This window comes from Myodes glareolus, chromosome 13 (genome assembly GCF_982192425.1).
Source record: "Myodes glareolus chromosome 13, mMyoGla1.1, whole genome shotgun sequence".
In the NCBI taxonomy this organism is placed as follows: Eukaryota; Metazoa; Chordata; class Mammalia; order Rodentia; family Cricetidae; genus Myodes; species Myodes glareolus.
The window spans coordinates 37,946,354-37,973,910 of NC_142038.1; the positions used below are offsets into that span (position 1 = coordinate 37,946,354).

At 41.7% G+C, this 27,557-nt stretch overlaps 1 protein-coding gene across 3 annotated transcripts in view; it reads left to right on the plus strand.

Moving 5' to 3' along the window:
• Positions 1 to 11,199: 11,199 nt before the first annotated feature.
• The window catches only part of Dtwd2 (DTW motif tRNA-uridine aminocarboxypropyltransferase 2), a 45,760-nt gene continuing 29,402 nt past the window's right edge, over positions 11,200 to 27,557 (plus strand). Inside the window, exon 1 of one of the 3 annotated variants that reach the window (XM_085699880.2) lies at positions 11,200 to 11,456. In XM_085699880.2, coding sequence (XP_085556006.2) covers positions 11,239 to 11,456 — 218 coding nt within the window. In that variant the 5' untranslated portion in view covers positions 11,200 to 11,238. The remainder of the gene's footprint in view (positions 11,457 to 27,557) is intronic. The other 2 variants (XM_087896066.1, XM_085699878.2) reach the window with 2 other exon arrangements.

Genomic DNA, 27,557 nt, shown 5'->3' on the forward strand with positions numbered 1-27,557 from the left:
ATGTGAGCTTTTTTAAATGTCTGATTATCACTTTATTATGTCACATCAATTGCTGTTTCCTTCCTTCCTTCCTTCCTTCCTTCCTTCCTTCCTTCCTTCCTTCCTTCCTTCCGTGCATGCATAGATATATAATCCCACCCGTCCTTACATGTTTAAAAAGTCACTTAACAGTAGGTTGCAGATAAAATGTTTCATTACTTCAGTGCTCAGACCTCAAATTCTCTTACAATCACAATTCGAAGAATAAGAACAGTAATACTGACATAATAATATTGCCTAATCTCAGGTCTCAGTTTTCTAAATAAAGGATGGTCACTTTTAATTTCTCCAAACGTTAGGTCCAACTGTACCTCAGAGAACACCACCACAGACACACATTTATCTTTTATTTATTTTTTAATTTAGGTTTTTTGTGGTAGCCCTGTTTGGCTTTGAACTTGTGGCGCTCTTCTGCCTCAGTGGTCTAGGAGCTCTGTCTTCATTATTTAATGGCGCTATTCTGTGGATAAAGGAAAAGAAGAGGGGACTTGGCTCCATCTGCCTGCTGTCAGACCCTTCTTTGGTAACCTCAAATGTCTGGACCTCAGTTTCCTTAGCTATTTGGCAGTAGATGATTATCATGGAGAAGCCCCAAGGTTTTAGAATTCCCAGACGATTGCTTACACTCTTATATTTAAGTCTCAGGCAGAATTACAGCACCATTCTGTGGCTCCTCGCTAACTTCCGGGTTAACTATAGGAAGCATAGGATGGTGACAGTTCTTGACCTAACAAGGCTTCTCGCTTTGGAGGAAGCAGATGAGAAGAGTTGGGCTTCTATCTACTCTAGAGAGCAGCTCCCAACCTCTCAGCTCCTCACAGCCATGTTCCAAGTTCTCTGCCAGGAAGACACTGCAAATCTTTATCATGGTTGGGCCTTGCAAATCCACCTGGCCCTTCCTGTCATATACCTTCCTCAACTCTTCAGATCTAGCCTAAGTCCCACATCTAACACCCCAGCCTTGCCTGGTCACCCCTATTTTTGCAGGCTCAACCTTCAGACTCTAGCCAGGACATGCCTTGTTTGTCTTTTGTCAAGGCCTCTCTTACACTATACTCAACTTCTCTGCCCAGCCAGGTCCTGCACAACTTGAGCCAGGGTCTAACCAGGTGAGCCTGACTCGTCACCTCCTCCATTCACCTTTCCCAACCCCTAGCACAGCCTTAGCGAGACAGGATGAACAAAAGTACTCCAATCAAACAGGATCAAGGAAGCAACCAACTGCCACTATCCTAATGTCTGACAAAATTAAATTCCACTTAGCTAAAGAGATAAAGAAGATACTTTATTCTAATAAAGGGAATAATTAGCCAAGAACACGTTCCTACCCTTCATACATATGCAACAAACTCTGATGCACCCAATTTCATAAAAAGTTTACTAGTGCTGGAATTGAAGGTGCAGATTGATATCCAGTAATACTATCTTCAATCCTCTCCAATAGACAGGTCATCTGGACCAAAAAAAAAAAAAAAAAAAAAAAAAGCAGAGAATCATCAGAATGGAATGACATCATACACCAAAAATCAGATGGCCGTAGGATGGTGGGCTTAAATCTATGCCATTGTCTACGTTGTCTATTTTTATGACAGTACCATGCTGTTTTCATTGGCTCTGTAGTATTACTTGAAATCTGGGATGGTGATACCTCCAGCAGCATTTAGTTTTCAGGATTTCTTTGCTTCTCCTGGGTCTTTTGTGTCTCCATATATGTTTTAAGATTTGTTTTTCAATTTCCTTGAAGAAGTGCACTGGAATCTTAATGAGGATTGCACTGGATCTGTAGATTATTTTTGGTAATACGGCCAGTTTCACCCTAGTTTTCTGAATCTATGAGCTTGGGACGTCTTTCTATCCTCTGGTGTTTTCTCAGTTTCTTCTGTGACCAGAAGTTTGCACCGTATACATTTTCCCTTCCTTGGTAGACTCAGTACGATTTTTGAGGCTATTGAGAATGGAATTGTTTCTGTTTTTTCCTCCCCTCAGTTTGTTTGCCATTGGTATACACGAAGGCTGTTGGCTTTTATGGATTAACTTTTTATCCCATTACTTTGCTGAAAGAGTTCATCAAATGTAGGAGTTTTCTGGTGGACTATTCTATGTAGAGAACCATATAATCTGAAAATCAAACAGGGATATTCCCCATTTTTTTTCTTCAGACAGCATCTCACTATGGAACCCTGGATGATCTGGAACTCACTATGGAGTTGAGGATGGCTTTGTGGCTCTCTTTTCCAGAGATCCACAGAGACTGCCGAAATGCTCTGTTTGATGACATCAGCCACTTTGTCCAGGTCCTTTCTTTTTGCATCCTCTCTCTCTCTTTCTCTAGTTTTGTTGTTTAAGGTGAGACTTCAAGGACTGTACTGGACAGGAGTGGAAAGAATGGGCATCCTTTTCTCAACTTGAGGCTTAATGGAAATGCTTTGTGCTTTTCTCTAATTAGCAAGACACTGGCTGTGGGCTTGTTGTATATTGCCTTTATTATGTCGAGATAACGCCCACATATCCCTTGATTCTTTGAGGCTTTTAACATGAAAGGGCAATGGACTTTGTTAAAACCCTTTTCTGAATCTAATGAAATATTCATGCAGTTTCTATTCTAAAATAGCTGTAAGATACTAAAGTTCCCCTGTGCTCAGGAGCCTAAACCAGCACCAAATCTGGCCCCACCTGGAGTCTGCTAGTTCTTCTGAAGCTGCTGGGGGATGTAGAGCTCTCCAAGCATCAGTAATTCTTACCCTGCTTCAGGACTGCTCGTATCTTCAGTTTCAGCCCAAACCACTGAACTGAGAATAGGTACTCCCAGGAGTTTGTGGAACTAACCTGGAGAAAATCTTGTCTCTATGCTGGGTCTGCAGCTTTTCTGAAGTTGCTGCAAGATTCACTTATGGGTTTTTACATTCTTTATCATTTATTTGTTTTATGTACTGCAATGTCTTCTGCAAGAGTCATCTATTTTGTTTCATTGATTGATTTTAATTATAATAGTGCCATATGCACTCTTATCTGCGAAGAGAATAAAATGTTCCCTGGAATTGCTCAACAGGCAGTTTTATCTAGAAGGGATCCATGGTATTGAAACTTACCCAAGCCCTGAATTTCTGGAAAAGAGACAAAATTAAATCCTACAAGATTTTATATTTAACAAAAGGCTTTCTGAGAAGAGGCCTTCTTTCTCACATAATGTCGATAAGCCTCACTAATAAGTCTCTTGTTTCCTCATAAGGCTAGACACCACACCCCGAACCAGAGACTCCCTGATCTCCTTTTTCCCTCCACTTGATCAACACAGCTTTCGATTAAATTTTTAAAGATTTACGTATTTTATCTTCTGTGTTTGTGTGTGTGTACCTAGTCTAAGCTTGTGCATCATGGTATACAGGTTCCCATAGAAGCCAGAAGAGAGCATTAGATCTCCTGAAACTGGAGTCAGGGCAGAACCTGGCTCCTCAGCAGGAGGAGCAAGTGTGCCACCAATGCCTGGCTTCCCCTCCCCCCTTTTAATTGAAAACTCATAGAACATTTTTTGTTCATGGTTTCCCTTCCTGTGTCTCCTTCCAGGTCTACCACACCTTCTCCTTCAACTCCACATCTTCTTTCTCTCTCTTTTAGAGAACAAAGGCAAATAAAAAATGAACCCAAATAAAGCAGAAAAATAAATAAAACACCAGAAAAAGTACAAGAAAGCGCGCACGCACACACAAAACCCATAAAAACACAAAATCAGAAGCCATAGTACATAAACAAAAGGCCAATGAAATAGAAAAAAAGCCCAAACAAAGCAATATGAGACAAACAAACAACAGACAAAAACATTAGTGAGTTTGCTTTGTTGGCCATCCACTGCCAGGCGTGAGATCTGCTCTTACGTGTGGTTATATACCCAAAGAGAATTTCAGTGAGTTTATTTCAGAGAACTAAGTTTGTCTATTGGAGAAAATTTATTTTTCCTTTGCAATTCATTGCCAGTGGGAGATAGCTTCTCAGATGGATCATACCCGCTTCCCCCTTGGCACTAGGATTCAACCTGACATGAACTTATGTGGGTCTTACGCATGCTGCCGCGGTCTCTGTGGGTTCTGATGTGTATCAGTCCTGCTGTGTCCGGAAGAAACTGTTTCCTTGGAGTCATCCATCCCCTCTGACTCTTAACATCTTTCTGCTTTCTTCTTTGCATAGATCCCTGAGCCTGGAGGGGTGGGGTTTGATGAAGACATCCAATTTAGGACTGAGTGGTCCAAAGTCTCTCACTCCCTGCACAGTGTCCTGGTGTGGGTCTCTGTTTTAGTTCCCATAGACTGCATGAGGAAGCTTCTCTGATGACTGAGACCCACCTGGGTCCAGGTTCAGTGTGGCCCATGTTCTTTGCTACCAAGCCACTCTCTAGACCCTCAACTAAGGCTTTTTCTTTACATATTGAAATTTCATTTCCAGCATTTGTTTCTTCCTTTGCACAGATCTCTGTCTTGCTTGAATTACTGTTTTATAGTAATTCGTCTAGCTATTTGTATTCTCTTTGAAGTTGCTGATCGTGAAAATAATTAATTCCTCAATTCTTGATCTGGCCTTTCATCTACTTTGATAGCTTTTGATCAGTTACAGGAAAGTTAAGAGCTTTTGGAGGGGTCTTGTTACTTTGTTATTTTTTTCGTATTTCTTGTGTTTCCATGGTGATATGTACAGATTTATTGTATTTGATGAATCCCTTCCACTTGCAGGTTTGTATAATGTTTTGAAGTTTAGGAAATGTCTTATTTTTTAGGGTTCTATTACTGTGATAAAGCATGCTGACCAAAAGCAGCTAGGGGAGGAGAGGGTTTATTTCATCGTATACTTCATTGAAAGAAATCAGGGCAGGAACTAAAGTAGAGATCATGGGCTAACATTGCTTACCTGGTTCTTACCGCTGGCTCACTCAGCTTGATTTCTTATATATCCAAGGCCCAACTTCCCAGGGATGGCACCACCCACAGTGGGCTGGCTAGGTCCTCCCACATCACTCAACAATCAAGCAAATGCTCTACAGACTTGCCTATAGGCCCATAGGATGGAGGCATTTTCTCAGGCGAGGTTCCCTTTCCCCAAATGACTCTCGATTATGTCAGGTTATCATAAAAGTAGCCAACACAGTAGAGATAGACTCTAAGTGTGAAGTCTCACGAGAACTGTTGAGAAGAGCTGACCCGCTTTCTTTCTAGAATCAAGAAGCGATAAACTACTCGGTTTGAGGAGAACGATCTGGTAGTGGAAACTAGTGCTTTAGAAAAGAGAATCATTTTATTAGCTAGCTCCACTGAATGTGGTTACAGACGGGCCTGCAGTTTTTCCTATGCTCACTCAGTGGTGGCTGTTGGTCCTCCACCTCTTTTACAGTATTGGACTCTCTGAGAATGCTTCTAGACCAGGAATTTCCCATGTTTTTGCTTTCAGAACTTCACAACAAAAGGAATCTTTGTGTGGGTTGTTACCTACTGATATTTACAGTATCAGAAATTGCAAAGGAAATTTCTATACTCATTAATTTTAAGATAGCAGTATGAGATCCATTATATGATAACAAAATATATTTTCAATGAAAAGTCTTCGGAAAGAGTGATATTGATTTGTTTTACCGATCTCTGGAATGCCTTTTTGCATTCTGCTATCTATTTCTACATCCAATCTTACGTGCTTTGTTATCTCCACTCACGCATACATAAACAGTTTGGCATGAAACAGATATACTATAGAAAAAGCATGTCTATTTTCTTGTCTTTTTAGATAATTACAGTATGAATCTTCTACCAAAATTTTAGCATATCAGTGAACTTGTCCTGTTCAGTTAAACCAAATATCGACCCTTTATGTGCTCTGAAAATGAGAGAAAGAAGAGATTCTGGTAAGTGATTTCTACTCTGGTAAAATTCCCCACGGTGGTGTTTTCAAACACAAGCAAAAACAAAACACAGCATATTAGGCAGGAGTGGAGGCTAAAACTAGAATCTCAGCTCCTGGGTAGCCTTGGCTACATAGGACAATTCTGCCTCAGAAAATAAGCAAGCAAGCAAGACAACAAGGAAACTGACCATTCATTTACTATCCTTGAAGCAATAACTATTGCCTTCATAAGCTAGAAACCCAAGACCAACAACCTCTCTCTCTCTCTCTCTCTCTCTCTCTCTCTCTCTCTCTCTTTTAAAATGAAACCTCAGTTCTTTTCTGGCAGAAAAACCTGGTTACCTTAAGTAAATTCCAACAGTTCACAGCCTTCGTGCTCCCCTTGATCACATAAGGAGTGGCAGATTCTGTTTAATCAGGTTAGGACTTAAGATATACTGAATAATTATGAATGCCTCACAGAGGATTAGAATCACCCCAAGACAGGCTGGTACGGCGAAAACCTTGTAGGTTTGATGCTGGGCAGTGCAAACTTCCTGCATGGTGCTGACCTTTCTGCAAATGACCTTTCAGTGGTTCTCACTTCGAACTGGAGGCAGAATTCCTGGGAGTGTTGATGTCTACAGGCTCTGAGGCTCTCAAGTGACCCCAAAGGAAATTAGGCTGGAAACGTCCTGCTTTAGACTGCATTTCATTTCCCACCATGGTCTATGAGAAGCTGTTTGTAATGACACAATCGACTTTTATTTCATGTAAATTGTTACTTATTTAACTATTAAGTTATTCACTCAAAGATAGTTACTTCAAAATAGAAAAACATGCTTCTATTGTTACAAGGCTAAGTGATTTAGCAATCAAACAAACAAAACAAGAACTCTTCAAGCAAATAAACACGCTCCCCCATAAATCCAATCATATAGGATACATGAAATCCTGTAGGCAAACGTTGAAAATTACATCTGTGAGCAAAAGGCATTAAATTTCCAAGTGTTTGTAGCATAGAATTTCCAACAAACTTTAGAGCAAAATCACACAGGCAGGAAATTAGAGCAGACCTACAAGGAAAATCAAGCAGAGGAATGGGGCCGCTCTGTGTAGAGATTGTTTTGTTGACCTTCTCATCACTGTGACAAAAATCTAACATGAGCAACTTCAGGATGAGTTTACTGTGGCTCACAGCATGAAGGTCCAGCTCGTCATGGGGAAGACAGGGTGACAACTGGACACATTTCAGACACGGGACATAGAGAGACGAGTGGTTGTGCTCAGCTCCCTTTCTCCTTTTCATTCAGTTCAGCATCTCAGCCCAAGACATGGCGCCATTCCTATCTCATGCAGGTCTTTCGACGTCATGTAAGTCGGTCGATAATACCAGACCCAGGTGCCCACACATTTGTCTCCTAGGTGACTGTGGATCTGTTGACAATATCTACCACCACAGAGGGAGTATCAGAAACTTAGGGCAAAAGAGAATCTTGATAACAGTGGTGTAACTCAGGAGGAAACGGACTATTAGATCTTGGTGCATGAAGCTGTGCCGGAAGGCTTTACTCTGAGAAGACAAGAGCAACCGTATACTACAGGAAACAAAGTGTCAGGGACTCTGGGGTTTAAGAAAAAGGGGACCATCTCTCTATCATTGCCTAGGTTACTTAGGACCAATTTGTCAACACAGTCATGGCAGATGGACTTTAGGAAGCTGCAGAAATGTAAGCATCACCATATTCATTGCTAATTCACATAGAAAAGATCAGAACTATTTCTTACGGAAAGAGCATCAGGGAACCAAGGAAAGTGCAGTCAGCAAGAAAGGGAGGAATTGACAGGAAGCGTCTTTCGCACATGTAATATGGAAAGGGCATCAGAGCATCAGAGCATCAGGATGGAATCAACAGCAATTGTCCTTCTGGTACAATACTGGTACTGCTTAGAGGGTTATTAGATCTTGTGTCTTTATGCATGTTCCATGTTCTTCTCAGAACACTGTTTACATAGTTTTTATGTACAGTGCTTGTAAGCCACGTGAAAAGCGTGACATCTTGACATTCAGTGGCTGCATGTAATCTAAATATTTTAAAAATAATGATTTATTTATTTATTTTTATTTTATGTGCATTGGTGTTTTGCCTGCATGCATGTCCATGTGAGGGTGATGGATGGTCTGGAACTGGGGTTACAGACAGTTGTGAGCTGTCATGTGGTGCTGGGAATTGAACCTAGGGCCTCTAGAAGAGCAGCCAGTGCTCCTAACCATTGAGCCATCTCTCCAGCCCCTAAATTTCATTTTTCACATGCAGTTTGTATGAATATGAAACTACTACATTTGGTGAGCATATATAAGGTGAAAAGAATTTTAGCTCCCATGACATTTTCTCTCTGCCATGTTTATGCATGTAACACTACATAGTTGAATGGAATCAAAGTTGCCAATTGAATTCAATACAGCAAAATTTCCCTGAGTTATTGAAGTTGAAGAAGTGGCAAAGAAAGGCAGACGGTTTTTCAGAGAGGGAAGTTCCAGAAGAGGCAGGGAAAGTTAGAACGATGAAAAATAATCAGCCCACAGTTACTGGCTTTTAAGATGAAGGAAGGGGGCTCTGAACCTACCATGCAAGTAACTTCTAGAAGCTGGGCCCAGCTGATAACACTGCAAGGAAATAACCACAAGGAACTGAATCCTGCCAACAACCCACGGAAGAAACACACCCCGTCTTTGAGCCTCCAAAGGAATGCAGCCTGGCATGAAAGCCTTGTCAGAGCTCTGACCTAGGGATGTTCAGGAGAAAAAAGGCGTGTTTTACTACACCACCACATTTTGTGGCCATCTGTTGCAGCAGAAAACAAAATGCCCTGCCTTTATTTTTATTTGAATCAAAGTTCATCCTCTGTTGGCCCCTCCTTCCGCTGGATGGGCAGGGTATGTAATATTTGGCATTACTGAGGCCCTTGCTTGACACTTAAACAGGCCCTATCATAGAAACTCGTGAAGGGAAGAAAGATAAAATCCTGGTTATCTGCATCATGAACACCTAACTGCACTGTTAACTCTGAGAAGTTACTGCCCCTAGTAAATTGTTTCTCTTTAAGAGACATTTTATTTCCTGTCTTAGTTACTGTTCTATTGTTGTGAAGAGACACCATGATTCTTACAAAGGAAGGGTAGCTTGCTTACAGTTTCAAAGGTTTAGTCCATTATCAGCATGACAGGACGTATGGCTGCTGCATCCACGGCACTGAACTGAAGCCGAGAGTGCTAATCCTGACCCTGGCCTCAGGAAGAGAGAGAAGGGAGCCTGGTGTGGACTTTTGAAGCCTCAAAGCCCACCCCTAGATGGCTTTCTCCAGCAAGGCCACACCTCCTCCAACAAGGTCATACATGCCAATCCTTCTTAAGTAGTGTGACTTTCTGATGCCTAATCCTATGATTATATATGATTAATATGAGCCTCTGGGGACCATTCTCATTCAAACAACCACTTTGGTCCTAGCCTTTCCCAAGCAGGTTACTGCTAGACTTGTGTTACCTTTGTGAGCTCCACGGTGGTCACTAAACACATGGGTTTCCTCAAGGTGCTCCAGGTCAGGGTTTGAAAAGACAGGCATAAGGGCGTATATTCCACTTCCCTGAGGGCATCATGGAAAAGATTTAATAATTAGCTTGTTTCGTTTCAATGTGTTGCTGAGGAATCCCAGGTCTAGCCCATGCAAAGGACACATGTCAGCTAACCCTATGCCAGCCCCTGAGAGGTTTATGTGCTTGTTTATTAAGTATTTAATCTTTTATTCTAGTTAACTTCTGGGAAAATGGAATTGTAGAGATTTTTCTTTCAAATATAGAGATGAAGCAGGACTCGTCCCTGGCAATGGTAATAAACTGCGCAAGAAACATGGAGACCTGAATGGGGCAGAGGTGGTGACACAGATGAATGGCTGGATTCTGCATTCTTCGACGGTCAGAGCTAGGGACCAGGTGTGGGTTTATTGAGAAAGCCACCGGCTGTTAGCAGTCATCTGCTGAGATCAGCAGAAAAACCTTACGCCACCTGCTAGCACTTTCTCCGTCCTGAAATGAGAGAGCCGGAACATCCTTTGGTTTAAACCTAGTCAGTAGAGAATTTAATTCAGCAGTTAGAAATAGCTGGTCCTCCCATCTACACCTGTAGCCAGGAATTCTTTGTTTTCTGATTCATCCTCCTTCCTACAGTTGCTGAGTTTCATTCATATCATAATTTTAACACAAACGTGCCAGTTTTTTCTACACTACATTCATTCGCCAGGTGGACTGTCCCCTTCTTTTCAGGTTATCCCCATATAAAATAAAGATACTGTTTTCAGGGTGAAAAGAATTAAGAGTTCCTTAAAGTACAGTCCTGTATATTACTCAATTTGATTTTAAGGTGATTGGAAAATCTAACGCTAAAATAAACGATAGGAGATACAAAATTGACTTTTTTTTACTGTTCCTGGCTAGGTCTAGTCTATTAATTCAGGAGCAGAGCATCAAGGCAGCCGTTACTGCAAAATAACTCAAGAGGACTGATGAAAACCTCGTCTTCTGTTTAAATGTACAGTTAGAATTAAGAATTAATTAGAATTAAGATTACATTAAGAAATACAGTCACTCACTTTTTTTTGCAAGCAACATTTCTACCTCTGCTACAGCTTTTAAAAACTGAGCTACCAGGCGTTCTTCTGTTATCTAGAGTTGTGAAAATCGTTAAGGTAGTGCTTGTGTGGTGTTTTCTCAACCACACAATGTGTATCGTAACCACTGTTCGGTTCCAGGCGGTTTGGGTAAACACAGCACTGGGATCATACGGTGTCAAATGTGAACAAGGCACGGGACACAGGAGTTCCGAGTTCATACTGGAGCAGTCCCTGGACCAGTTTTCAGCGGTTCCAACAGCTCCTTCGCAGCTTTTGTCCATTACGGGCGCGAGGTGTCGTAGGGTTGAGCACGCACACGTCCTAGAATCAGGCACTGCAGCCTAGAATTTCACATTATTCTTTAAATACAGAGAACGACGCTGAAGTTCGGGATCTAGGTGGTTTCTGGCGATGACTCCTTTACCTGTCCCAGGAAAGCTATACTTACTAGCATAACCACATTGCCACGCCTTCCTTCCTGCCTATAAGTGAGGCACCCCCCGCACTGACCAATGGGCTCCTTCCTTTCTGCAACGGGGCGGGACCTCACGGCACCTCTGAGGCCCGCCCCTTACGTGACGTGCGTGCGTGGCGCAGATCGCTTTCTTCAGCGCGTGGCGCCCTCCGGCGGCGGCGCTCCCTCAATGCGACGGCCTGACTGCAAAACGAGCCATGGAGCCGCAGGAAGAGGCGCGCACGCTCGCGGCGTTCGTGCCTCGGCCTCCTGGGGCCTCGGGGTCGCCGACGCGGGACGAAGAGGAGCGGCCGGAGGGCAGCGCAGCGCCAATGGCGGCTCCCGCGGGCGCAGAGGGGGACGGTGCGGGCGCCGACGGGCTATGGGGACTGCCGGTGGAGCGCGCCGAGCGCAGGCCCGAGTGCAGCCGCTGCAGGTGAGCGCGGGTCCGGGAGCTGCGGCGCCCTCTGCCGCCCAGGCGGACTTCGCGCGCCTGTCGCTGCAAGAAGTCTTTCACCCAGGGCCATGATTATTTAACTTGACTTTCTGCAAGACTTAGTTCTTTGTTTGCTTGTTTGTTTGGGTTTCTCTTTGTAACAGAGCCCTGGCTGTCCCGCAATTCGCTTTAGAGATCAGGCTGGGCTCGAACTCACTTTAGATCTGCCTGCCTCTGCCTCCCGAGTGAGTGTATGATTTAAAGCGTGCACCACTAAGCCCTGCAAGAGTTAGGTTTTTTTTTTTTCTCAAGAAATTTAAGAGTCTTTAATACATGGAACTCTCGAGGCCTAATGACGTTAATACTTAACGATGCTTAAGTGGGCTGGCCATCATGAAATGAATCGGAGGAGGAGAATAAACAAAACGATTGCGTGGATTGAGAATTTTGAATTTATTTTTAGCAGTGCTTACTGAAAACCGGGTTTGTTAGCTGAGTACTTGGGAAGTAGAGGCAGAGAGGTCAGAAATTAAAGGTCATTCTCAGCTATCTAGCAAGTTGTAGGGTAGCCTGGACTATATGAGATTTTTTTTTTTTAAGTGAATTTCTGTGTGTCTGCTGCATGCTGGCATTTCTGGGTACTAGAAATGCAGTGAGAAAGAAAGAAATCATGGTCTCGCCCTAGCTGGGTACTTATGGGTTCATGCAGAGAGTTTCTTGGGTGGACAATGAGAACCCATGCCGACTGTTAACAACATAGCTGGTTATTCTTTGGGGGCTATCTCAGGTGTGCTTCAGCTGTGTGATTTGTTCCTCCTGCGTATTCATTCGCAGAATTTAAGAAACATCGTCCTTGCCGCTTGGACTGATGTCCCTAGTTTCTGAAAGGTCTTCAGCTGTCACCCATCTCTGGTGTCCTTTTTAATCATTAGATACTGGTCAGTCTTCTCTTATTTTAGTACCTGAGGTATTCAGCTTAGAAGGAGAAACTTTATTTGGGTTCAGGGTTTCAGAGTTTGTAGCCCATAGCTTGGTGGGTTGTGTTGGGCCTGCGGTCCTGCATAGGTCATTGGGCAAAGAATAGAGGAGGCCTATAGAAAGGGGCCGGATGCCCAATGTCCCTCTCAAGGCATTTACCAGATGACCTAACTTTCTTCCACTCATCCCCACCTCCTCAGTAACGCCATAAGTTGACATATTGACACTTGGAAGGGGTGTGCTTGGCAATATACTTTGGATCCTAACTAAAACTTGTCTCTACTTCCCTAGCTTATAATCACTCTGCAGTTCGCCATCAGATCAGATAGTTGCCCTGCAATGGCTTTCAGTATAACAACCAATAACATTCAAGAGATAAAACCCAGTGGATCGTTGCCGTATTACATAGTAGATCAGCTGGCAGTATTCTGGATACACTCTTTCACACACTCTTTCTTTAGTTCCCCTTGGATTTAGATGACTTATTTGGCCCAGTCTCCTTGGCCTATCCTTTTCAAACTCTAAATGTTGGGCCTCTCTGTTGGGAGCATGGAGGTCCTTCAGCCCATAACCAGGAGTGTTAAGCATGTAGGATTGTCTTCTCAATGAAAAAAAAATGTAAAAACCGTTCTTCCATCCAGAAGGCTGGGAATTGGAGGTGATTAATAGCCTGGTTATTTGTGTTATCTGTTGAGTCAGGCCAGATCAAACTCCTACAGCCGGGGCCAGAGGTGGCTAGCAGTCTAAATGACCGTTAACAGCCAGAGGCTCCCCAAGAGCCCACAGAGGTCCCACAGCCAGGACCAGAGATATCTAATAGTGTAAGTAACCCTTATTATCTGTATAGCCAGAGGCTCCACCAATAACCTACAGTCAGGAACAGATGTGGTTAATATCCCAAGTAACCTCTGTGCTCTTTGTGTGACCAAGACCCGGCCAGCTGCTTCCTTAGGCCCTCAAGCTAGTCGAGGTAACCTGTCTCTAGAACCCATCTTCTTGGAAGAAATGACACAGATCCTGAATCAAATTTTGATGTAATAACGCAGGGATTGTATCGCACTGGGAAACCTTTTCCCAAATTATACTGTGGTTAAACTTGGAACTAAACCACCTGGCTTTAGACTCCCCAGAGCCTTGATCCAGGTTGCTGAAGTCGATCTAAACCAAGTTTTCATCCTCGCCTCCTTGCAGTTTGCGTTCCTGCCTGCCTGACACCTGCAGAGATCCCTTCATTTCTCCAGAGTACTGATTCTAAGTCCTCTTCCCCTTCAAGCTCTTCCCGCTTCCCCCTGGTGATTTACCCAATTTCCTGGTAGATTATCATGTTTTCTCCACCCTGGGCCTTTCTCCTGAGCTCTAGACCGACACATTTGCTTATTACTTTCTGAGTGCTCTGCTAATTACTGACGATACAATGACACAAGTTCATTTTCTTACTAGATACCGATAATAAACCAGCAAACAAGTGACTACACACTGGGGGGCAGGCAGTGTTGGAACGGAATGGAGATAGTGGGAAATAGTTGAAGTGGTGTTAGGAAAGCTCTCGTGGGTGAGGTGACAAAGCAGGATGATGCCTTTGCTACTTGAGCACTTGGGATATTTTATCTTGCATGTTTTGACTTTTTACCAGAGGTTGGATTGTACAAACTCAGAGAATGGATTTCGATTGTAGGATACCTTTTTTTTTTTTCCTAGATGTACTTACCATTATGTGGCCTACAGTTTTCCAGCTTTACAGTAATAGAAAAGCAATATGCATTCAGTAGGAACTGGATTTCAGACTTTGTATTTTATCTTTTCTTGGGTTAGCAGCATGGCTCAGCGCTCTCCCGAGAAGCTGATCAGCAGCTGTGAGCTGCAGTTCTGTTAATCCTGCTGTCTCCACTGACATTCCTCACTGTACTGCGCTGCTAAATTATTCACCTAAGTTACATGTATCAGATACATTTCAGCTTAATCTTTTCACTTCTCTCCCATCCCTTCCTTCTTTTCAGCTTGTTACCATGTAGCCCTTCTACTGATCCTTCTGTCTCCCCTCCACTTAGGGGTTACTGGGGATTTTACCAAGGGCTTTAGGAATGCACCATCTGAGATACATTTCCAGCCCTTTTTGTAAATATAAAATCAAACGGATTCGTGACAACAATGTTTAGGGGAAAAATTTAGGTATTCCAAAAATTTAAATTTTTGTACATATAAAAATCATATTTCCAAGAAAAATCATTACTTTGCTCTTTCCTGTTTGCATAGAAAACATGTTTACTCTTGAGAGTGGTTTGTTCATAATACATGAGCAAAGCTGATTTGTAAATTGTTATGTAAGCTAATCATATGTTCAAAGTTGAGCAAAGATCATATATGCCAAGAGACATTTTCCCTTATAATCTTAATTAAATCTTTAAAGAGTGACAGTTAAAAATGAAGCACATTAGTGTTTACTAAATATTTGATTTACTTTCCCTTAGAAAAATAAGAATTACAGTATTATACTCACGTAGACATTTTCTTCAAAGAACATCGAACCACATTAATTCCTATGTTAATTTGTTCCAAATTAATAATTTATAGTATTAGTAGTGCTTATGGAGTTAAGGACTATGTAACAAGTAATATTCTAGTTTAAAATCTGGTATTATTTAAAAGGAGCTTGAGAAAAAAGTGTGTCTGTGTGTGTACATATGCTCACCTGTCAGACATGATAGGACTCTAGTAATTTTACTTTTTCCTTTTTTGACTCTGACAACAAAGCAAAAATTCGACATATATGGGATCTTATGTTATGCTTTAATGCATGTAAGCATTCTATAATATTTGCATCAGCATAACTTATTTTCCCAATGACTGAAACCTTTAAAATCCTTTCTTCTGCACCATACGTCATCATTATCTGTCTTCTCTAGGCTGTGAGGTTCTTCAGGCTTTTCTTGTTTGTCATGATGTTGATGCTTTTGAAGGACACTTACTGGTCAGTTTCTTTGTGGAATGTTTAATTTGGGTTTGATCTGTGCTTTCTCATGATTAGTGTGAGGTTATACATTTTTTGAAAGGATAACAACTGCAGAGCAGTGTGTCTCTAGCATATCACGTTAGAGTTTCATAATAGGGATGCCTATATCAAAACAACTGTGTGCATGCACATGCTGAATGCTGGTGGAGGGCAGGGCACAAGGAGTCAGCTGTCTCCTTCTGCCCAGCAGGTTCTGGGGATCAGACTCAAATTATCAGACTTGGAGGCAAATACCTTTACCTGCTGAACCATCTCACTGGCCTAAGGGCTGCTTAAAAAATTAATTAAATGCCTGTGGATGTTCTGCTTGATTGTATTTCTGTGCACCACATGACTGTGCCTGCCTGCCTGGTGCCTGAGGAGGCCAGAAGAGGGCAGCAGTTACAGTTGTTAGCTGTCATGTGAGTGCTGGGAATTGAACCCAGGTCCTCTGGAAGAGCTGCAGGTTCCATTATCTGATGAGCCATCTTTCCAGCTCCATTGTTACCTTTATTTATAAATTTTAGTTTATATTTTTCATATTTAGTTTATATGTATCTGTTTTGCAATTTTTTTTTTTTACTCTTTTGGCTTTTTGAGGTACCCACCACCCAGCTCCCAAATAAATCATACACGAAGTCTTAATTCTTTCTTATAATCAGCCATCCTTAGCTTGGCTTGTTTCTTGCCAGCTTTTCTTAAATTATCCCAACTACCTTTTGCCTCTGGGCTTTTTCCTTTACTTTCTTCTCTGTATCTTACTTTCATTCTTACTCTGTGACTGGCTGGGTGGCCCCTGACATCCTCTTCCCCTTGTTCTGTCTTGCTCACTCCTTGACCTCTCTTCTTCTATTTATACTCTGTCTGCCAGCCCCGCCTATCCTTGCTCCTGCCTCACTATTGGCCATTCAGCTGTTTATTAGGACCATCAGGAGTTTTAGACAGGCAAGGAATTACAGCTTCACAGAGTTAAACATATGCAGCATAAACAAAAGTCACATACCTTAAAATAATATTCCCCAACATGTATCTATTAAAACACTGCAAAGATTATTAGAATTGATAGTTTCAGATGCATACTTGAAAATTAAACTTACTTATTAAAACTTTTACTGTTTTGAAGTAGCAGCTTAAAATAATACTGTACAGTTCAAAAAATTGCTTTCTTCCTATTTTACCTATTTTTTTTCCTATTTTGAAAAGTTTTAGCTACTTTTTGAAAAAAGTCATTTAGTCAGGGCCACCGCCATCCCTGTGCATCAGTCTCTGTCCTCTCCCACCGGATGTCTTCATCTACTGTGTGAGCAGAGCTGCGGGAGTCCGTCCCCAGGTCTTGCCCCTGGCTTTCTCACAGGGGTTTATTCTTTTCAGAAATGTCCCTATGCTGGTTGGCCTCTTCTTCCCCCTCCTCATCTCAGTTTCTTTTCTCTTCAGTCATGGATTTCCTTAACAGTAGAGAAAGTTCTCTTCCTGGAAACCTTCCGTAGGTCCTTTCTTGGGACTTTTCGAGAAGTATTTTTAGTTATTTTGTAACATAATGACCAACACAGAAATTGTTCTCAATCCAGTAAGTAGGTATAAATTGAAGACTTGATACTTGTGTTTTGAATCAACAGGCATCAGATAGTAAAGCTGCCTCCCTTTGGCCAGCAGCTGTGATAATTCCTGATCCCCTCCATGTCACTTTTTGTCACTCTTATAGGCTAGTTGAGAAAACCTGCTTAAAAGGGGGAAAGACTACTTTTGGTTTTCTGTTTCGGAGCTTTCATGGTCACTTTGTTCTTTTGCTTCTGGGCTTGTAAGTGGTGAGACAACATATGTCTAAGGAGAGCAAAGTAACTAGTTAGGAGGCAGAGAAAGATGCCAAGAAAAGTGGGTTGGAGACATTACCATTCTCTATCCCTCCAGCCTCCTTTCCCCAGCCGCGGCACTCAGGATGCTGTGACCTGAAGTCTATCAGCTGGCAGCTAAACCTTTATACATTTGCCCTCAAATTGTAACACCATTCTTCCTAGTGATCAGTACATGGAATATATGTGACGTTAGTTGAACATGATCTTAACGGGGCCCATCTTCTTTTTCTTCCTACATTTTTACTTTTTATTTATTTATTGACCAGGCTGGCTGTGAACTCACACAGATCTGCCTGCTTCTGCCTCCTAAGTGCTGGAATTAAAGGCATACATCACTACTTCCCTGCTGTGGGCACTTTTTCCTAGTGCCTTCTGTAGCCCTTGACAGAGGTGATCTGGCTAAAACAGAGACAGTTGTAATTTCTGTAAGGACAGTGGTCTGTAATGAATGAATTCTGTGAGATTCTCTTGGTATCCATATTTAGTATTTCTTAATTATGTCCCTCCCCTGATACAAAGAAGGTATATATTTAATGGAAAAAGCTGCACATTGCTGGATCTTCCAATGAAACATATGGAAATACCTTATAATGTTCCATGGCAACCATTACTTATTCATATCTGCCAAATGACTGTCCACTGACTTAAAAATAACAGCAAAGGACCTGACTATTTTATGTGCATGTCTGTTTTGCCTGCATGTGTGTCTGTACAGCACATCTGTGCCTGGTGCCTGTGGAGGCCAGCGGAGTGCATCAGGTGCCTGGAACTGGAGTGACACACACTGAGCTTACTAGGTGACATCTGGAAGTGGAATCTCGTCCTCTGGAAGAGCAGCCAGTGCTCTTCAGTACTGAGCCATCTGTCCAGCCCATCTTCTTGGCTTCCCTGCCAAGTAGACTTTAATTCTAAAGATTGAACCCAGGGCCTCATGCATGCTAGGCAAGTGCCCTCCACTCCCCACACCTACATTTTTCCCCCTTAAGCTTGTAATTGCTCTTCTAAGCTTGTCAGAATATTAAGGACACAGCCAAATCCTGCTGTATGTCTGGGAATTTAGGTGGCATCATGGAATTTTGATACTGTTAAGGGAGTTTTCATGGAATCTTAGTAACTTCTTCAGTCTGCGGTTGACATCATTGTGAGTTTAGGCAGAGGAAATGCCAGTGTGAGTGTAAAGCTCAGTACAAGTGAAGAATGAAGTATCAGGAGACACCTGACCCAGGAGTCACGGCTTCCCAGGGCTACCATTGCAAGCCACCATAACTTGGAAACTGAAAACAACAGAAATTTGTTTTCATACTTTGGGGATGGAGAGTTGGAGCTTCAGTTGTCACTGGTGCTGGGTCTGTCTGGGATCTTGGGGAGAGCTGTTCCTAGTTTCTGTCTTCTGGATGTTAGCAGGGCTTAATGTTGTTGTCTAGTGGCCTCTCTTCTTTCACCAGATCTGCCTTCCTTTTGGCAGCTATTCTAAGCCATCCTAAGCTGATCTCATTTTAAGACTCTTAATTAGATTTGCAAAGTTCTGATATTCAAATACAGTCACATTCACAGATATTAGGGGGTTAGGACTTTTCCATGTCCTTTAAAGCGACACTGTTCAACCCAGCAGTCTACTGTTTGTATCTCTCTGGATACTCTGGTAAGATTTTAAGAGCACCAACATTTTTACCATTTTCAAGGAGTGGTATTTTGTCTTAGTTTGGTTTTCTGCTGCTGTGAAGAGACACCATGACCGTGACAACTCATATAAAGAAAACATTTAATTGGGCTGGCTTGCTTACAGTTTTAGAGGTTCAGTCCAGTATGGTCATGATGGGGAGCACGGTGGCGTGCAGGCGGACGTGGTGCCGGAGCTATGTGTGCTACATCATGGAGACAGCAGGAAGTCAGCTGACAGTCAGCGCTGAGATCTCAAACTCTCAAAGCCCGCCCCCAGTGATGCACTTCCTCTAACAAGGCCACACCTCTTATTAGTGCCACTCCCTTTGGGGGCCATTTCCTTTCAAACCACCACATATTATACTAAGCAACCATGGGAGATGAGATCTTTGTTCCAACAATGAGGAGGCTTGTATAGCACTTAAAACCATTGATTCCCCAAGCTCTGTGTTTCTCCTCTGTAACATACCCACTGATCACCCACCTTATTCTTGTGAGTCTTGGGGAAGAGGGCGACTGCTGTGAACATTTCGGATGCCCACAGCACCACAAATAATACAGTAAGATACTTTGCCTCTAACGTAGAACCCCCACCTCTTCTGTTAGACTTACTGGCCTCCAAGGGGGTAGAATACTATCAAAGGTGGCCAGGAAGCTGCTGTGTTGGCATATTCTTGGGTGAATTCCTTGGGCAGAACATTCTTGGAATTTGGTCCAGAGCATGTGACTTAGACTAAGGAAGGACTTTACCCCTTGTCTAACTCATTATCGTCGGAGGATCAAAAGGACAGCACCTGAGCCTAGAGTAAAAGAGGATGAGGATGACCAAGCTTGTCTCCAGGGGCAGCTGACCAGCTGGGGAATAGACAGAAGGCAGAGAAGTCCTCTCTGAGTATTGGACCCAGTGCCACTTAGTGACTCAGTTTCCAAGAAATTAGCTTAGTCCATGTCTTAAATCTAGGTAGATGTGAACCAGTAGTGGCTTTTCTTGAGGAAGAGCATGCCTGAGTTCAGTAGTACAGTTCTACGCTCTAGCCTTCTGTGAAGCAGGGTTAGACCTCAGCTCATTCTTCAGTCACATCACTAAGTAAACACACTCAGATGTTGGGGTCTGCATGACTGTGATGTTTGGCACCTTTCACTAAGCTGGACGCCGGCAGTGTGAAGATGAATGGAACGTGGCTGTTGTCATCAGGAGCTCCAGAGGAGAAACACGTGAGGTGGATTGCCCTGTAGCAAGGATGATGAGACTGAGGAGCTCAGAGTGGTGGAGGGACTCACTACTTCAAGCTCCACAAGAACGGAGCGGCTTATGCTATTCTTTGTTACCTGTTTTTTCTCACTGATGTACTGTCTTGAATTTTTACAGTTCCATACTCCTGGTTCCCAGGTTGCATTTCATCGTCAGACCAACTCAATATCTGAGCCTACTCATTTTATTTTCCTGGAGATCTGTGCTTGTATTTTAGGTAAAGGCAAAGGGTTCAAACTCCTGAATTTACTGCACAAAGGCCTGCAACTCAATCCCCAGTCTGCTGATTTGTGTCTTTCTCTTCCACTTCCTATGTATCCATCCCCACCTTGCTATCTGGAACTGTTCCTCCTAAACAGTTATTTTTATGTTTGACTCTTTACCTTTGTTCTGCTAATTTTTTTCCCCCTTTGAGAATCTCTTCCCTTCTCTGCTGCCTGAAATCCTCTGTCTCAGGGTTGAACTTAATTGTCATGAAGGCAGTTTCTATCCTTTTTGTTTTTTTCCAGATTTGAACTAACTCCCCTCTCCCCTTCTCCCTCTCTATTCTTTCTTTATTTGCGTCTATGCAAATAAACGTGTATGTGTGTGTGTGTGTTTGAGTGTGGGTATGCGTGTGCCATGGTACACGTGTCAGGGATCAGAGGACAGCCTTGGGTGCAGGCCCTCACCTGCTGTTTTGAGACAGGCTCTCATTGTTTGCTGCTGTGTAGTCAAGGCTAGCTGACCTGCTTGCTTGCAAGAATCCCCGTCTTCCTCCCCTCTCCTCTTAGGAGCACTGGGAGTTTATAGATGTGCGGCACTGTGCCTGGCTCTGTGTGGGCTCTGAGATTCTAAACTCAAGCCTTGGTTTTTACACAGCAAGTGCTTTTACACACCGAGCCATCTCCTCAGCCCTTGAACTATTTCCTTTACTCCTGTTCTCTGTACTGTACTGTTCACTTCCTCTTACCTATTCTGATATTCAACCTCATATCCTCTGTCACTGTTAGCCATTTTATTTATGGATACTTGGGCATTGACCTTTTTCTTCTAGGTCTCTTGCAATGTCTAAGGTTTTTTTTTTTTCCCCAGCTGTTTTAGTGGTATCCATGTAGAGCCTAAAGCAGTTTACATAAAGCTGCACGTAAAACTTCATGAGCTTCAGACATATGGAGTCAGTGCAGTGCCCTAACTAAAGGCATCTGTTTTGAAGCGCGAGCTGTTGTGGCTCCTGCAGTGTGTTCTTCCGAGGACGCTATTACCTCATGTGAGCCTGCAGTTTCTCCTTGTACACTAGTGGTGCTACTGCCTTTCACAGGAGGAACGTTTGCATCGCACCTGTAATGTCACAAGTGTGTGGCAGATGTTACCTTCTCCCTTTGCCTCCCCTTCCCCCTCTCTTCTTTTACTTCCTACCCTTTTTTCTTCTGTGAAATCTCACTCTTATTATCATCTATGAATTAGTGCTTTGCTTGTTACCCAGCCTCTTTATTGTTAGGATATCCCCCCCCCCAAATCCAGAGGCCTTATGAATTTGTGCTAATCTGCGGCTCACTGTAACTAAATTACCCTTCTGGAGGTGTCGCCCTGGAGCTCTCAGTGGGTCTCTGTTTAATGCGAATGTTGAGTTCGTCAAAACTACTTAAAGAAACAAACAAAAACACTTTTGGGTAAGATAGCATCAAATCCATAGGTTATTCATAACATTGGGTTCTCGTGCAATAAACTAACACTAAACTAAGCCTTAAGATACTTTTTTACTTAAAAAAAAGTTCTCAATTCCATTTATATTTTTTGAGGAAATAGGCATAGAAATAAAATTAGGAAAATAAAAAAACTCATTTTAAAACATAGAGTTCTTGAAAAGAAGATGAAAGAATCAGCAAATGAAAGTGTTTCTAGTAACGTGATCCTCTCAGTCTGCTGGTCTTTGGAAAATAGCTTTTTACTTTTAACCTTGGACTACTTGTTGTGAGGATGGGTGTTTCTCCCTTAAATTGGCCTTAAGGAGGGAACATGGCTTCTGCTGTATGATCACACGGAGGCTTGCGTCCTGTCATATATGGGCTGGAGATATGACCTAGTATGCACAGGGCCTCAGTACTAGAAGAAAATAAAGAACAGTCTTTTTTGGGAGTGGGGTGGGGAAGTGGAGGGAGCAGATAGTTTTAATTTTTTTCCAATCATTATTTATCCAGTGTCTGGTATCTGATTAATAATGAACACTTGATGGCATATAAAGTGATTAAAATTGTTTCCTTTAGAAAATTGATATGGAGGAAAACATGTATAAGTAATAATAAAAATTATGGAAGTATAGAAGTGTTTGCAGAGGGGACACTGATTAATTTGCTACTAAGACAACTACTTGCCATCTTTTTTGTTTCTCCTGTCTTAGGCATCAAAACTGGGGTATTGTAGATGCTTACTAGGTGAGAGCTCTCTCTTTTACTCACATACGTCCCTCATACTGTTCCTTTCTTCCTTCAATCCATCCATCCATCCTTCCATCCATCCATCCATCCATCCATCCTCATCTACTGTCTGTTTATCATCCATCTATCTGTTTTTCTTAAAAGAACAGAAAGTAAATCATAGTTAGCTGAATATAGATGATAAGGTTCTCAGTCTTTTGGTTTCTATTTTTGTTATTTCAGTGTAGTAGGGCCTTTGTATAGTTGCTGTGGTAGTTTGAATGAAAATGGCTCCCATAGGTTCATGTGTTTAAATAACTGGTCCCCAGTTGCTCGAACAGTTTGGAAGGATTAGGAAGTGTGGCCTTGTTAGAGGAGGTCACCACTGGGGGCAGACTCTACCATTCCCATTGTCTCTTCACCTCAATGCTTGATGCTTTGTTTCCACGTGTGAGCTCTCAACCACTGTTCCAGGGTCACACCTGCCATGCTCCTTGCTGTGAAGGTCGGGACTCTGACCCTCTGTAATCACAAACTCAAGATTAAATGCTTTCTTTTATGACTTGCCTTGGTCATGGAGTCTTTTCACAGCAATCACAGTGACTAAGGCTTTTTATATATGCCATCTCTGGATGCAGGGCTTTTGGTTTACCATGTATTTTACCCCCGAAAGCTTATTACAACACCACTCACTAAGACGACTTAAAAATTATGGATCTGATGGTAAGAACAAACTTATCTCCATGGCACTAATGGAAGTTTTCTGGATCATATTCCACAGATGATTAAAAAATTAGTATATATCTGTAATACATATATTTATAATTACATACACATTATTTACTAATACTACATGTGTCTTATAAACATACATAAGATTGATATTTAAAAGAAAGGAAGAATCTGTTGAAGATGTATTTCCTCATATAATAGTAAATGTCATCATTTATTATTTTTCAGTTAGGTAAGGCCTGCAGGAGCCAAGAATAAGACGCAAGTCCACAGCACATACACTCTTCCTTGTTTTCCCCACTACTGTAGGCATGTCTTCTAGGACAGGTGTTCTCCTCTTTTACAACAGTAACTTTTTTGTCTTAAAATATGTTTTTAATTGAAAGAATATTGTTACATCATCCCCATTTCCTCCCTCCAGCCCTCTCGGGTACCTTCCCTCCAATCCTTCCATTGCCCCCCCCCACAGGTTCATAACCTCTTTTCTTTGATTTTTCTTGTCATATATGTAGTTATGTATGCATGCATGTATGTATGGGTGATGTTCACAAATACATAATATGTAAATACAGCTTGCTGAGTTCATTTTTGTTGTTGTTTGTGTTTATATGGTGTCAGAGCCGAAACTGCATCGGGCAACCAATAAGGGGCTTATCCCTGGGAAAGACTAATTCTCCTCTCCCAGAACTCATTGTGATTCTTTGTCTATGGGTGACACCCTATCAAAATTGCCCCCTTCCACGTTATTTGTGTAGCCATTTCTAGTAGAGGCTGTTTCACAGCTGAATTCCTGGTGTTCTGGCTCTTTCTGCACATTCTTCTTCCATTGTTTTCTGAGCCATGATGTAGGAGCTATGATATAGATGTATCTGTTGGGGCTGGGCTCCCTACAATCTGCTGTCTTCATGTTGTGTCCAGTTCTGATTTTCTGTAATGCTATCCATTTGCTCTAAAGAGAGTCTTCTGTGATAAGGAGTATGCACTTATCTGTGGGCATGAGGATAAGATTTAGAATACAGTAAGGAATTATACTGGTCTAGCAAATGGCAGTAGTAGATTTCTAATGTCCATGATCTTCTAGCCTAAGGAGGCTGACGAGGTTTCCAGTACTAGGCCTGATTTCTCTCTTCTTGAGTGGGCCTTGAGTCTAATTAGACAACTTATAATAGCAATTTTTCTCTTTTCTGTTTTCCTCAACTCCTAAAGTCAGTTATAAAAGAATCCAGTAAGAAAAACAGCTGGGGGGGATATGAAAATATTATAGTTACTTAAATAAGAAACAGTCATACATGGAAGAACTTGCTATATATGGGATGAAAATGTGTAGTGTCAAACATTTATACAGGTGTTTGTCTTTTCATTGGTCAATCTGAGTGTATTGCTAAAAAATTAATAACTAGCATTCATCTTCCAGATCATTCTAGTTTCTTTAAAACACATCAGGAATAGTGGGGGGCTGGAGAGATGAAATGGCTCAGTGGTTAAGCTTGCATGTTGCTCTTCCAGGGGTACTGGATTTGTATAGTGCCCACCACAATGCTCACAGCTGCCTGTGTAGCTCCAGTTCCAAGAGATCCAATGCCCTCGTCTGGCCTCTTAGGCACCTGCATGCAGATCACATGCAGATATTGCAAGCATGTGCACACACATGAATAAAAGTGAATATATCTTTTAAAAAAGACAGCAGAGGGCACTGTGGGATTTAGTCTTCTAAAGCCTGCTTTAAAATGAGAAAGTTGTTGCCATTTTTCTGTGTGCTGTGTTGTAGACAGTTAATATAGTAAAGAGCTGTGGAGTTCCTAATTTTCTTCCACTTTTGAGAGTATTAAAAAATTGTTGTGTTTTGGAAAATTTAAACTATTTTTTGGGGGCAGGTTTACATGTTTCTTTAGTTAGTGAGTAAAAATCCTTTAAAACAGTGGTGTAGGAGGTCCTTCTTTCTGTGTGTTGCTTTTGTTGGTTAATGAATAAAGAACTGCTTTGAGCCTATGGCAGGGAAGAACAGAACTAGGCAGGGAAAGCGAGGCTGTATCCTGAGAGAAGGAGGACAGAGTCTGAGAGAAGTCATGTAGCCCTGCCAGAGCTGGATGGAACTTTACCCAGTAAGCCACTGCCACGTGGTACTACACAGGTTAATAGAAATGGGTTAAATTAATATGTAAGAGCTAGCCAATAAGAAGCTAGCGCTAATGGATCAACCAGTGATTTAATTAATACAGTTTCTGTGTGATTATTTTGGGGTTAAGCAGCCAGGAACAAACAAAGCGACCTCCTTGCTACAAACAGTAATTATTCTAAATCTATTCATACATCTTTAAAGTTTACTTTTTCCTTATGTGAGATTATCTTGATTAAAATCGTTACTGTAATAGGGAAAAGCTTTCAGTGACTATTATGTAAGGGACTTAATTAAATTAGGCTTTGAAAGATGTTTTTGTAGGCCCTAACATCTCAGATCCATGCCAGACATAACTGCATTAGCCCACAGGCTGTCAAAGGGCTTGCGCTCGTAGTGACAGGTTACCCTGGGCCTCACTTGCCAAGGAAGTCTGTCAGTCTGTGTCTCATAGGTGGACCACGTATTTGTTCCTACATCTCTAGAGAGAAACAAAGAAAAAGCTTATTGTACTCGGTTCTCTTAGGAAAATTCCTTGTAGTTTCTATTTATGTTTTAAGAATATAATTAAAATTTATTGGGTTATATAGATTTTTAAAGAAGATAAACCCCATTGAGTGGAAAAACAATAATGTATTTACAATGCATTATAAAGGTAGTGAATGGAGAAATCCAGTTCTTTGCTCATTATATTATAGTTAGATACACATCTAACATTTAATATATACATGTTATGTATATTAAAATAGGAATTGATTGAATTATTTAATATATACAGCTATGGGTTTTTGTTTAATGTCTATCCAAAATATAATATAAAATAACCTTCAGGTTTAAGTTTATATATATATATATATATATATATATATATATATATCTTTTTATTCTTTCTTTTTCAAAGAGTTAAGAGTGCAGACAATTACTCTGCACTTACTATTAAGAGAGAGTTTAATGACTGAACAGTTAGTCATCATTACTGCATGTACTGCAGAAAGAGAAAGTATTTAAGGTAACAGACACAAATTCTCATTATAAAGTAACTCACTAAATATAGAGTTGGTCAATTGAAATGATAAGATATTTTAAAGAACTGTGGTTTGGGACTGGAGAGATGACTCAGTTGTTAAAGTACCTATTATACATGCATGAGAACCTGAGTTTGATTGCTAGAGCTCCCAGGAAAAGCTTGCTGTAGCTGGGAGTGGGGACACACACTGTTGATGCAGAGGCAGGTAGATCTCTGTGAGTTTAAGGCCAGCTTGGTCTACATAGAAAGTTCTGGAATAGCCAGGACTACATAGAAGAGACCCTGTGTCAAAACGGAACTAAAACCATGCAAGCAAGCAAGCAAAACAAAACAAACAAAAAAACAAAGCTGGGTGTGTTGGCACATGCCAGCTTCAAGATGTAGGAAAATGGAGTTAGACTTTCTGGCCAACCAGTCTACTTGGCAAGGTCCAAGTGGGTGGAGACCATTTCTCAATAACTAGTGTGGATAGCTTCTGAGGAATGATGCCTTAAGTTGCCAACTTGCCTCCATATGCACATGTATGCACTTGCATGTGCACTTGCACACAAATGTGCTCACACACACATTCACACAAAAGAGCTATAGTTAGTAATTGTAATTAGAATTAGGTTACTATAGATTAAGGTTAAATACATAGGTAATGCTGTTTTATGAGGTTACCAAAGCAGAGACAAAGCAATTAATTTTAGCTTACATCACACTTAGAGTGTTTACTCAAATGCTTAGCTCTTTTCTTCAGTAGCAGTTTTCCCTCTTACATCTTACCATTTATTAAGTTGGTCATAGAATATTCTAACAGGGACCAGAAATCCAGGCTTTCATTTATTGTAGAATGAATTGCTTAAGTGCTGTAGAGAACATGAAGGAGGTATGAAATACGTGTAAGAAAATGAAGGGATGGGATAGGAAATTTTGTAAGAGAAGGAAAGCATCCCACTGTGGAGGTAAGAGGGAATGTAGATAGTCCTTCATATACAAAGCACTGTTTAAGATCCTGCTATGCCAGTGTTAGAAACAGCAACAAAAAGAGGAGGCCAGATCTTGCTGTCCTGTATCTGACACTGTAGCAAAGCCCTTGCATTATATTAATATG